This window comes from Aulonocara stuartgranti (assembly GCF_965226115.1).
Source record: "Aulonocara stuartgranti genome assembly, chromosome: 13".
Lineage (NCBI taxonomy): Eukaryota > Metazoa > Chordata > Actinopteri > Cichliformes > Cichlidae > Aulonocara > Aulonocara stuartgranti.
This window is the reverse complement of record NC_138949.1, coordinates 29,664,759-29,677,083: the sequence shown is the minus strand read 5'-3', so window position 1 is coordinate 29,677,083 and position 12,325 is coordinate 29,664,759. Positions and strand designations below refer to the sequence as shown.

The 12,325-nt window shown below is 40.3% G+C and overlaps 1 protein-coding gene across 1 annotated transcript; it reads left to right on the top strand.

Annotated features, from left to right (window-relative positions):
• Positions 1 to 4,333: 4,333 nt before the first annotated feature.
• zc3h15 (zinc finger CCCH-type containing 15) lies at positions 4,334 to 11,874 on the top strand. Its single transcript, XM_082557829.1, has 11 exons — positions 4,334 to 4,553; positions 6,238 to 6,339; positions 6,512 to 6,623; positions 6,723 to 6,875; positions 7,464 to 7,555; positions 7,897 to 8,079; positions 9,303 to 9,383; positions 9,554 to 9,619; positions 9,717 to 9,824; positions 10,640 to 10,775; positions 10,905 to 11,874. The coding sequence occupies exons 1-11, from the start codon at positions 4,479 to 4,481 to the stop codon at positions 11,090 to 11,092; spliced, it is 1,296 nt and encodes a 431-aa protein (XP_082413955.1). The 5' UTR covers positions 4,334 to 4,478; the 3' UTR covers positions 11,093 to 11,874.
• The last annotated feature ends 451 nt before the right edge of the window (positions 11,875 to 12,325 follow it).

The window sequence follows — 12,325 nt, the reverse complement described above, 5'->3', positions numbered from 1 at the left end:
TCACTCTTGCTACTGCTATTGGTTATTACCTGAACACAGAGCATAAAGCTAAATACAACAAGTTCACATCTGTTCTCTTGGGACTGTCAGAATTGTAAGAAACCATCTTCTGAAGTAAATGTAGACAAGGCAGGTTGAGGGGAATGTGCATTACACCAAAAAGAAAAAAAAGAGAGGAACTTTAGCACTGAATAAGTCCTGGGTTGCGGGGAGCACCGCGGGATGATGGGATCTCAGCAGTGTGCAGAGAAAAAAGCCCTGAGGTGATGGGTGGTCAAGGTCTTTATGCAGCAGAACACTTTTCCCCAATCTACAGTGGAGTTACATGTTTTTGCTTTTGGAGCAGGAGGTTGCCTGGGTGGGCCTGGCTGGAGATTATCGTTCCTGCCCTTTTCTTCGCCCCTGGTGTCGTGCAGCACCTTGATGGGGAGCAGCTGACAGCCGATGACCTGCTCAGCAAGTTAGCGGTACAGACAAGGTGCTGCAGTTTGTCCTTGGAAGCAGGAGGAGGCTGAGGCAGACTGAATACCAGGATGCTTTTGATTATTGCCTCAGAAAAATGAGACGGTTACAGGTTGCGCAGTGTCAAGTTTTCTCGGCTACCATGGGAAGAAGATCGACTGTTGTGCTTTCTTAATTAGGCCGGAGATGTTTTCTTTCCATCTGCAGGCATCTCTGGATTCAAGTGCATTCGAGTGTGTGCTTCAGTGTGTGTGTGTGTGTGTGTGTGTGTGTGTGTGTGTGTGTGTGTGTGTGTGTGTGTGTGTGTGTGTGTGTGTGTGCGTGTGCGCGTGACATAATGCCCTCTGCAGAGAGGATCGATGTTTGTATGAATATGAAGAGCGAGGTTATAGGGAAAATGCTCTTCTAGCAGATATAGTGATTTATTATACTCCACTCAGAGAGACAAAGACGTTCAGAGAGAAAGAAAAAAGGAGGAGCAAGAGAAAGAAACACACAGGGAAAGTTTGCTTGAGGCAATATTACCAGCCTCTGTTGTCTTAAAATCTAGCCTTCAGCCATGCAGTCAGCGGTAGTGTCAATATAGGTTATTGTATGCACACACTCGCGCACACATAGACGCACACATATTTGCAAGGTGGAAAAGCGCCATGCATGATAAGTGTGTTAGAAATAAAAAGTCTCCGCATTGCATGGAATAAAATAAAGTTGCAGCAGAGCATGCGAGCAGAGAGAAATGTCTGGTAACACATGGCTTTATAACACATTTTCAGCCAAGGATGCTGTTACTAGAGTTAATTCATTGTCTCACTCTGGGACTCATTAAAGTGCACAACTAGTACTGCCATTATAAGAGCACCCAAACTGAGTAAATGTTGTCCCTTACCCTTGAAAACCAGGACTCATTAAAAGACATGAGCGCAAATGAGAGCCCAAAAGGAGCAGGCATGTGTGACCCATTTTGGCTCTTGTCTGTGCCTCGGTTTCTTGTGCGACACATACACACATTTGCACACACACACGTTCTGAACAGTGAAGTGGCCGATGAACCGAGGCATGATGTGGATGAAGGCCACACATTTCAAATGTGCCAAACCAAATCACATTAGTAACTTAAGTGAAATCTAATTAAATCAAGTTAAATCAGCAGCTGAAGCGGTAAAACCCCTGCTGGTTAGTTCTCCACCTTGCAGCGATGACAAAGGGGTGCTTTTCTTTCTTTTCTTCTACAAATGCACCCAACTGTAGCTTTGTTCCTGCTCTTTCTCTTCTTTTTGTGCTTCCTATAATTTTCCTCACAGCAAACCACAGAGGGTTTGCAGATAGGGGCTGATCCATTACTCAGCCAGTAAAAGTCATACCAAAGTTGAAATTAATTGACTAGTGGTCTAATCAAACGGTGAAAAAAAAAGAGTAAAATGCTAATATAACAGTCTTATTTTCAGTGGCCAGATGGTGGCTCTCTAATAACCTTTTTTATCTACCGCCTATGATAGAAACACACATCTCCTTTCTGCTGATTTCTCAGTACCCGTGTAATCAAATACTCCAAAGTCATTCAACCAAACTCCAATTTAGGCATGTGGTCCTTCTCAAGTCTCCTGAGTTGAGCCACTTCTTGATCTTTTGGTTGCTGTTTGAGGCTGCAACATTAATCTGTCAAAAGAAACTGTAAAGTAAGTACTCTCTCATAGTGGCCTCATTATATCACCTCACCTTGCAGGCAGCATTTCAAATAATTTTGAAGATGTTTTTGTAATAACTAAATACTTGTAACACTGCAGATCTGTTTTCCTCATTATCCAGTTAGTTTTCCAAAACACAGAAAGTCCGTGCCCTCAAATAATTCTGGGCTCTCTAACAATATATGTCTGAATTTTGTTTACACTTGACCGTTAAATGAGTGAGGTCCTCTTTTCTTAATGTACAACTTCTTGAAGCGTCTTGCTTCAGCTGACATATATTGCAATACTGACACCAGATGGTTAAATCTTATAACTGCAATCAAATGGCTTCAAACCCGGTATCATAGTCTGCAGTATATGCACACTGAAACTTGTGAGTAGGAGCCAGATGCAGACACTCAGGTCCTGAGCCTGTTCTTGTTTCTGATGGTGAGACACGGCTGAAATGAACTGCATAAGACGAGACACAGGAAGTGAAACCAAAGGTAAAGCATGAGTAACAGTAAACTCACAAAATAAAGCAGGAGGTGAAAAGAAAACATACTGGGAAAATAAAGACTTAATACAAATTGATACAAAAGAAATGACACGAGGACCAGTGTTGGTCAAGTTACTTGAAAAAAGTAATCAGTAACTAATTACTGATTACTTCCCCAAAAAAGTAATCCCGTTACTTTACTGATTACATATTTTAAAAAGTAATTAATTACTTAGTTACTTTTTAAAAACACGATTTACAACCTGAATAGGTGATAAAGCAATAGATCTTTTAGCCCAATTTTACTTTTTCTGCATAATCCATCATACAAAATGTAATCAAATGGAAAAGTCTCTTTTTAAAACTTGTTTTATTAGTTTTAATCTTTTAACTTTATGCATCAACCAAAAATTTAATTATATGCAACATTCTCTGACTGGAAGAAATTTGTTTAACATTTAAACTTATTTTCTGCACATTCCAGCACATAAAATATACATTTTTGTGTGTTTACACTCACTCTTTCAAATAGATGCAAGTAAAACACAGCAGAAAATAAATAACATCAAAGACTAGCGGTCCTGTTGCTCTATTTTCACCTGTAAAGCAGGAGTGGGGTAGGCGGAGGTTTACCCTGGTGCAGGTGTGCCGCAGCGGTCAGTTGAAGAATCCGCGAGTTTCTCTGTGAGTTTCCCATTACGTGGTAGCGCACTCCCGGTGCTTGCTTGGAAGTTTAGGGGGGGGGGGGGGTTCGCTGTAAAAAGAAGTTTTCTTCCCACGCACAACGTACACTAATGCTTTTGTCACTTTTTATGGAATCAAACTCAAAGTAAGGTCAGTACTTCCAAGCTTTAAATGCTGCACGCTCATACTCTCTCCTGCACTCGATATATGATCCACTGTTGATCTGCACACAGCTGTTGTCACGAACGGCGCACTCGCTTACATCACTGTCATGAGACATTCTCGCAAAAAAAATCATGGTTTTAGTAACGCAGTAACGCAGCGTTCCTACGGGAAAGTAACGGTAATCTAATTACCGTTTTTGTAATAGTAATCCCTTACTTTACTCATTACCTGAAAAAAGCAATCAGATTACAGTAACCATCTCTGCTGAGGACAAGCAACTAGTTTGTGAACACTCTGGGAACTTTGCTCTGGATGGTTCACCCCAGGTATTTAAACTCTACCTTCACTGCATCTGCTCTCTGCAGCTTCACTGTTACACCTGTCTTCCTGTCATCCACACACATCTTTTACAGACTTTCATTCCTCTTCTCTCCAAAGCATACCTCCCCCTCTCCAGACTCTTCAGCCTGCTACCTTATATCACTATAGATCACAGTGTTGTCTGCAAACATTGCAGTCCATGGACACTCGTGCCTGACCGCAACTGTAAACCTGTCCATCATCACTGCAAACAAGAATGGGCTCAGAGCTGATCCCTAAATTAATCCTACCCGCACCTTAAATACATCTTACCATCTCACCATGTCTTCATACATGTCCTGCACCACCACTGTAAGAAGAAGAAGAAGAAGAGGAAGAAGAGCCTTATGTTTGACACCCCTGAACTAGACGTGTTTTGCAATTTCCTTAGGGATTACATAATTTCCTTAGGGATTAATAAAGTATTCTGAGTCTGATTTTTCTACAGACTACAGTACCCATCCTGCCTCTCGGGGTGCGTGTTGACGTCACAGAACATCAACAACTCACATGTGGCCTAGAAGGCGCTGTTGCGGTGCTAGCAACAAGCGGGTAATGTGGAGCTGACTCCCCTGCAAAATCACCATATTAATAAAGATATTGAACAGCTTCACGCATTTTGAGAGAGCTGTACCTGAGCCGGCATGCCTCCGAAGAAACCCGCCCAGCCCGGGGGAAATAAAAAAACTCAGGAGAAGAAAAAGGAAAAGATTATTGAGGTAAAAGTTACACGAGTTAGCGTGTCGTTGATTAACCCTAGCTGATAAGCTAGCATACGGCTAACCCAGGCTATCGCAAGTGCTGACAGGTGAATCGTAAAGTTGTTCTGGCCTCTGGGCAGTTGTCAGTGCCTTCTAATTGTTCGGTCCATATTTCCATAGTTAGTAGTATTCTACTAAAGGCCCCTTCGGGTATAGTTAAACCTAAAGCTAGCTGACTCTCGACGAAGGCATGCAGCTAACCGATAAAGCTAAGCTGCTATCAGGGCCGTCCCGCCGCATGAGCAAGTGTCCACAGTTATTGCTTTAAGGTTAATATCCCCTGTTGAAGACGCATGTAAGAATTACAAACATTATGTTAAAGCTTATGTAGTGTTTTATGAGGTTTTATTCATGGTTTTAAACACAAACGGGCACGAAGGCGCAGAGTGAAAGGCCTGTTTTCTGACCGGCCTCAGGACTGCTCAGGAAACACATTTCAGTCTGTTTCAGTGATGTAAACGGGCTAGAAATGAGTAATTTCAAGCTCAATTTGTGTGTATTTAGTTTTTTACTGAAACAACACTTAATGTTATCAGCGTCTTCCGGTCGCTTACATGTTTTCTGTTGTGGTTAAGTTTAGCAGCGGGAATTTCAAGTAAATTTTGAAAGGGGCGCAGTTTGTGCTCGAAGTTTTTAACATGCAACTTCATAATTCAGTTTCCTTAACACCAGACAAGCAACTCTTGCTTTCAGTTGCAAAGTTTTTAATTTTACAACAGAAAATGGTGTTGAGCCAGGCTGTAGGTGTGACTTTTGTTGTTGGTAAAATAACTATTTAAACACATAGATGAGCCACATATTGCACTCTTGGTTCAATACCACCTGTTAAAATCAAAGCCTACTGTTATGGTGGATGATAAATTGGGCCTGTGGGTTTTTAATAAAGAATGAACGTGAACTAAATGAAGATGAAACTTGGGATGAGTGCTGCAGGCAAGGTAGTGCCTAAATAAAACATTTAGACAGAGCGATACAGTGCCGCAGAAGGCCAACCATAGCCTTCAGTTCTAATCGCTGTGAAAATTACCCTGAGTAATGATGTTTAGTGAGCTAATTTTTTATCATAGCTGTATGTCAGATTTTGAACAAGTGTGTCAGTATTTGTTGAATTAGACATGCATTTATGATCTGTTCCTTGTCGATAGTCTAACTTTTCACAGACTTGGTCTGCTGAGACAAATTTTGGTTTCTCTGAAATCCCTGACCACTGGCCTCATGTTGCTGTTAGTCAAACGAAAGAGAACAGATGCATCAGCATTATTTTAAAGGATCTATGCAATAAAAGCAAACTTGGAGGTTATGCTTTGCATAATGAGCCTAACAAGACTGAACCAAGACTACAATCTCGGTTTTGGTTGTGTGATAATTTTTGCTGTGATATGTGCAAAAGAAAATCAATTCACTCATTCTTTAAGCGATCTTAAAACTTTAGAGTTTTCACCTGACTAGCACACTTCAACTAGGTATGGATGGAAAAGTGAACCATGGCCTGATATTGCAGATGTGTCAAGTGGATTTCACTGTACTCCTTGTTGTTGTGATGTAACACTCACTCAGGCTTTGTGTTTGGAATTGTATTATAAAAGTGACAATTAATAAAGATTTGTTTGGGCTCTTGTGTTTGTTTGTTTGTTTTTTGTAGGATAAGACATTTGGCTTAAAGAACAAAAAAGGGGCCAAGCAGCAGAAGTACATCAAGAATGTTACTCAGCAAGTCAAATATGGACAACAAAGTGCCAGACAGGTTGGCGAACTGTTCTTGCCTTCTGTATTTCTTTCTGCCTTCATCCTTGTGTATCTTCTTAATCCTTAAGCCAAACATTCTTCTCTTACTTTTGCTCACTCTACTTGCTGTCTTCCTTAAATCTTTTGTAAGTAAGATAATCTTTAAATGTGGCTGAATTTGTCGTGTTTAGATTGCCCAGGCTGAGGCAGAAAAGACCACCAAGAAGAATGATAAGAAGAAAGAGCTGGATGAACTCAATGAGCTTTTTAAACCCGTAGTTGTTGCTCAGAAAGTCAGCAAAGGTAACACACAGCATGTGACACACAGGAGATGAATCATTTGATGTGTTAAATTTGATAAGAAAAGATGATTGATCTTTTTTCTCTCTTTATTTCCTGCAGGTGTTGATCCAAAATCAGTGTTGTGTGCGTTCTTTAAGCAGGGTCAGTGTACTAAAGGAGACAAGTGCAAGTTCAGCCATGATCTATCCATGGAGAGGAAATGTGAAAAGAGAAGCGTCTATGTAGACGAAAGAGATGAAGACCTGGAGAAAGGTTGGTAGACATCACAGTTAACCTGTACATATTGAAAGGGGGGTTATTGCTGCATGATATCAACATCTGCATCATGATTTCTCTTAGCAAATCTGTTTATCATTTTATATTATTCAGATAAATTAAGAAGACAACCATCTGCTAAATATGTAAACAGCTTGATTTGATATTTAGTTATGATTACATGGGTCTTAAGCCTACTTTATGGCAGCTTTGTTTATTTTTCCTGAATAAAATAGTCAATATTTTCCCCTGTAATGCAAATAAACCTCATTCTGAGTTTATTTCAACTACTGATATCTGGACTTAAAATTCAATGATGAACACTTCATTAAATTAACCAGGCCTTTGCCTTATCTCCTTTATTGACTTTACCTGGACGGGTGGTCCATCATGCCTACCATGTTTGTTTGTTTTTCCTTTGAAAATTAACTGAAAGTTCTGCTACGTCTTACTATCTTAGAGCCCCATCCTTGTACAAAAAAGGCCAATGTGAGCTATTTTTATGAGCTACAGGAGAGGGTGTTGGGCATTTTAGTGATTTGAATTCATACCCCATGCTGAAAGACTGTGATGTGCTGCTTTCAGACACTATGGAGAACTGGGATGAGAAGAAACTAGAGGAAGTCGTCAACAAAAAACACGGAGAAGCTGAGAAGAAGAAAGCCAAAACACAAATCGTAAGTCTGTTAATTAGTGAATGAAGACAAGGAGCTAGATATTTGCTGGTCGTCTGTGTTTTCATCAGGTGGTTTAATGAGAGTGTGGGAAACGGACTTGTTTGTGTGGTAAGGTGAAATGCAGGGAGTTCAGGATGTTTGCTGGATAAAGAAGAAGCAGAGAAAACCAAATCTAGGGAAAAAAATGTGCTTTTTTCCTCTCAGTTTGTTCCCAAGAGTCTTTTGGCTCTAAACAAAATTCCTCAAAGACAGTCCATCTAACAGTTCAGTCAACTAATACCAATAATAATACACGATTTTGTCTGCTTTACTGTTGCTAACTCACACTTGTTTGTCTGCAGGTGTGTAAGTACTTCTTGGAGGCCATAGAAAACAATAAGTACGGCTGGTTCTGGGTGTGTCCCGCAGGGGGCGACAATTGTATGTACCGGCATGCTCTGCCTCCCGGTTTTGTACTGAAAAAAGACAAGAAGAAGGAGGAGACAGAGGAAGAGATCTCGTTGGAGGAACTTATAGAGAGTGAGGTAAGGATAACTACAACAGCGTGCTTTAGGGAACCTTTGAGGTGAGTAACAGCAGCACAGAGTTCAACTATTGAATGAGATGGACTGGAAGGTGTAAAAGTGAGGCTGCTGTCTTGGGTATTGCTGATATGCAAACCGTTTTTACCATAGACAACTTTGCACTTTTCTCCTTTAACTTCAAAAGGCTGGCTCAGCCTGGTGTGGAGGTTCACGTACCAAACCAAACAGAAGCTGTGAAACCTTTATGTGGGTGCTGAATGATTAAATGCCTCAACTAATGCTCCAAGTAGGCAGGTCAATAGGAGAGCGGTAGTCCCAGGGTCCACTGGTCAGTTGTTGCTCGATATGGTCCCATTAGACCAAATTGTCATTGGTTATACAATTACTAGTGTTACTTACAATATAAGAAACAAATCGTCTGGGATTGAGCCATTGTATTTTTTGCAGCTAGAGGAACAGACTGGAACCACTTTGATCCAGACTGATTGACACCATGTTGAAGAAGTCACTGCATTTTGTTAAAACTTTATAGCAGTTTCTGTTGAAATCATGTTGGACAGTTTAACTATTAAAAAAATGCCATCTGAAACAGAAAGCTAAGTTGTCTGTGTTTAGAGCTTCTGCAAACATTCACGTCTCCAGCTTAAAGCTTTACGTGTGAATGTTATCACTACTGGTGTTTCTGTAATGGCACACACATCACAACCAATAGCAGCAGCCTCACCTAGTCCAAGCTGAGTGCAAACATGTATCTGAATCGGTTATGATTTCTTAAGAAAAGTACGTTTCAAATAGTTTAGTCCAGACAGATGAGATTACGTATCATTGCAGACATCTAGACATTTAGTGACAGCAGTGCTAATAAATGTGAGCAAACTATGTGACCTCTGCAGGGTAGTGGAACGATGTTTAAACATGAATACAAAACTGCTTAATATAAATTGGTGTCGCGGTCAGTGCTGCTGTTTTGGATTATTTTTGAATGTGTTACTTAGGATGTTTGCTAACAATTCAACATATGTAATTATGAAAGTAAACTATTTCTACTCAGTATTGAAAAACAGCAAAACTTGCTGTTAAGAGAGGACATAAGCTAAGACTGAGATATTATAATTGAATGCTAAGAAATGTCTCTGTCTTCAGATGTTGTGGCCTCATGCTGTTACCTCAAATTAATTAATTTAAGTGCGGAAACTGAGATTTCTTTCTTTGTCTCTCTCCAGCGTGCAGCTCTGGGTCCAAATGTCACTCGGATAACTCTGGAGACTTTCCTGGCTTGGAAGAAAAGGAAAAGGCAGGAGAAGGTTGGACACATTCAAACATTGTAGTAACATCAGGTTGTCAGAGCCAAGTCCCCACTTTTTCCCTGATATTATTAAAGACTTGATTCCTCGGGGGGTTTTCAATGACTGAAATCATTAAAGCTTTTTCAAATATTTTTGTCAAGATATACTTGATGCTTTTGTTTTATCAGGTGGACAAAGCAAGGGAGGAAATGGAGAAGAAGAAGGCTGACTTTAAGGCTGGCAAATCTCTGGTGGTGAGTGCAGTGGTTGTGAAATTTCACCTTGGCAGCGGTGCCGAAGCAAAAATGTCCAAACGCAATTTGTATTATTATCTGTATTAATTATCTGCAGGTGAGCGGCCGTGAGGTGTTCGAATTCCGCCCAGAGCTGGTTGATGATGACGATGATGAAGCTGACGACACTAGATATGCCGACGAAGAAGAAGAGGAGGAGGAAGAGGTAATTGTGAAATTTCCAGCAATTGCATAATGCAATAAACTCACAGATTTGGTTGGAGGCAGTTTGAAAGAAGCTCTGTGTTTTAGAATAGACAAAAACCTCCCACAGTCTTGTTTTTCTGTAGTCTGTGAGTTTATATTGATTTCAGCTCTGTGGCTCTCACACTTGAAATGAGATGTCCCCGCACAATAACCTGTGTTTGGTGTCTAATATAGTTTGCGTTGTTGGTATGAAATATAAATGTTTTGATGTTGGCATGCAGTGTGTTGGTGTTACCACTTCAAGCGATTTATTTTAGTTTCTCTGTGAGGTCAGTGTAGTCAGGCAGATATGTTAAGGTACTGATTTATACTGGAGAACAAGCATTCAAATATGAAGCCAGTATTTCAGTATTTTATAGCTGGTGAAAAAAGACTTATAGGTGAATAAATATTAATATTACTGATAGTATTAATGATAGTTGAACCTTCTTACCAGTGATTGGTTGAGCCATGCACATCTGTACCACATATCGAGACAATGTCAGTGTTTTCTTTAGTTAAATCCACACATGCAAGTCTCCCAAAATTCCCTTTTTGACAGTTGTCTTATTGTTGCTTTTCCAATGTAGTCACAATGGTTTATGCTTCCTAGCTAGACTAGTATTCAGATATTTTCTAATTTTATGGAAAAGGAAAAATGTATACATCAAAGATAAGAATTTTAATATTACTTTTTTTTCTTGCAATTTTATTTGGACACTAGAGTTTTTTAAAATTCACATTTCCAGCCCTTCCACGTTTTTTCTTTTCTTTCTTTCTTCTTTTAAATTTCAGATTGATACTACAGACATCCAGGACATAGACTTATCTCGCTTTGTTCCACAAGAGGTCGACAACACAGGTATTACTGTAGCATCCATGGACCGGTTCACCTCTAGGAATAAGACAGAGACGACGGAATCAGACGACGGTGAGAGAAAAAACACACTGGTCAAAGTTTATCCCTTTTTTGTAAGAGAACAAACACAGTACTTCTGAGTACTTCTGATGAACAAACGTCAGCTGTGTGAGTAGCATTTTTTTCCCCTCCTGCTTGCAGAGGAACAGCTGAACGGAGCTTGTGGTGGCGCCGAGGCCAACGGGCTTTCAGAGGAAGAGGGCGGAGGGGAGGATGGAGGAGGGGAGGATGAAGAGGAAGAGGAAGTACCGGTAGATGAAAACCTGTTCACGGGAGAAGATCTGGAGGAGCTCGATGAAGAACTCAACACACTGGCGCTGGAAGACTGATGAGGAGGGAGCAGGAGGTAGAAGTCAGATGGACTAAGTGGCAAAGGGATGGACTGATGGATGCATGGAGCTAAACATCAAAGAGACCAGACGTTTGAATGATTTTAAGTTTCAGAGACTCCAGTAATAAAGCCTGATTATATCTTGACATCACTGCCTGTCTCTGCCCTCTGTTTTCACCGTACATCATTCTGTCCTCTGGGTGTCCAAATTTCCACGGCAGGGCCAACTCCACGCATCTCTGCTGAGGAGAACTTTGCTGTGGTTGCACACTTTTTGTTGCTTTACAAACTTGATGGCTTACACTGACATTTGGTAAATTAGGCTTCAAGTGTTTCTCTACTTGATCAGTAAAATATTGAATATATTGATTTAAGGGAAGTGTATCAGATTTAAAATTAAAGAGCTATACCTGTTAGACTGTATTATTAAACCAGACTTCAGTGGCGAAGAAGTTATACAAGTGGAAGGTGAACACAACTCACCTGCTCTCATGCCAAAAAGCTTTAGTTAGGAGATGCACTTTTGTGATTAAAGTAGATTCAAGATTTCAAGATTGTTTTCCCTTCAACAGATCCACTATTTCATTTAGCTGAGGTCACAGCTCTGCTGAAAAAATCTCTTATTTTTAGTAAAAAAATGTTTGAAGGAAAGGTCCAAACTGAGCTTCTTAAATGTCAGCTCCCTGATCTGAGACCAGATTTGTTCCCAGTGCCAGCCTGGTATTGTAAATAATGTTCTCATGAGTTGCCTAAAAATAAAATAAAATTACTGTACATCCAGTGTCCGTCTCTTTTTGGATGCCATTGCTAAATAGCTTGATGCTGTCCCTTTTCTGTTTAACACCCATATTTCAGTGATTGTTGTCTGCTCCCCTCCTGTTGTGTACCATAAAATAAAAGCAGTGTATTTTCAGTGATTCAGGGTCAGCTTTACCTTTTTAGACCCTCTCTCTGGGCTAGGACCGGGATAACACACAACCAGCGCCAATGCTGAGAAGAAAAAAAGATTTGGAGCTCTGTAAACCAACCACCTCCACTCTCAAAGTCTGTGGCCCCAACCAGTGGTTTTAAAGTTGATTAGTAGAGTTATACTTTATGCCAAACCCACTCAGTTATTTATAATATCTATATGTTGAAATCCAAGATTGCTCTTAAGCCAGAACAGGAGACTAGATAAAGCGCTAATTAAGAAAACATGTATTTCTGAAAATGCAACCTAAGTAAAAATCCA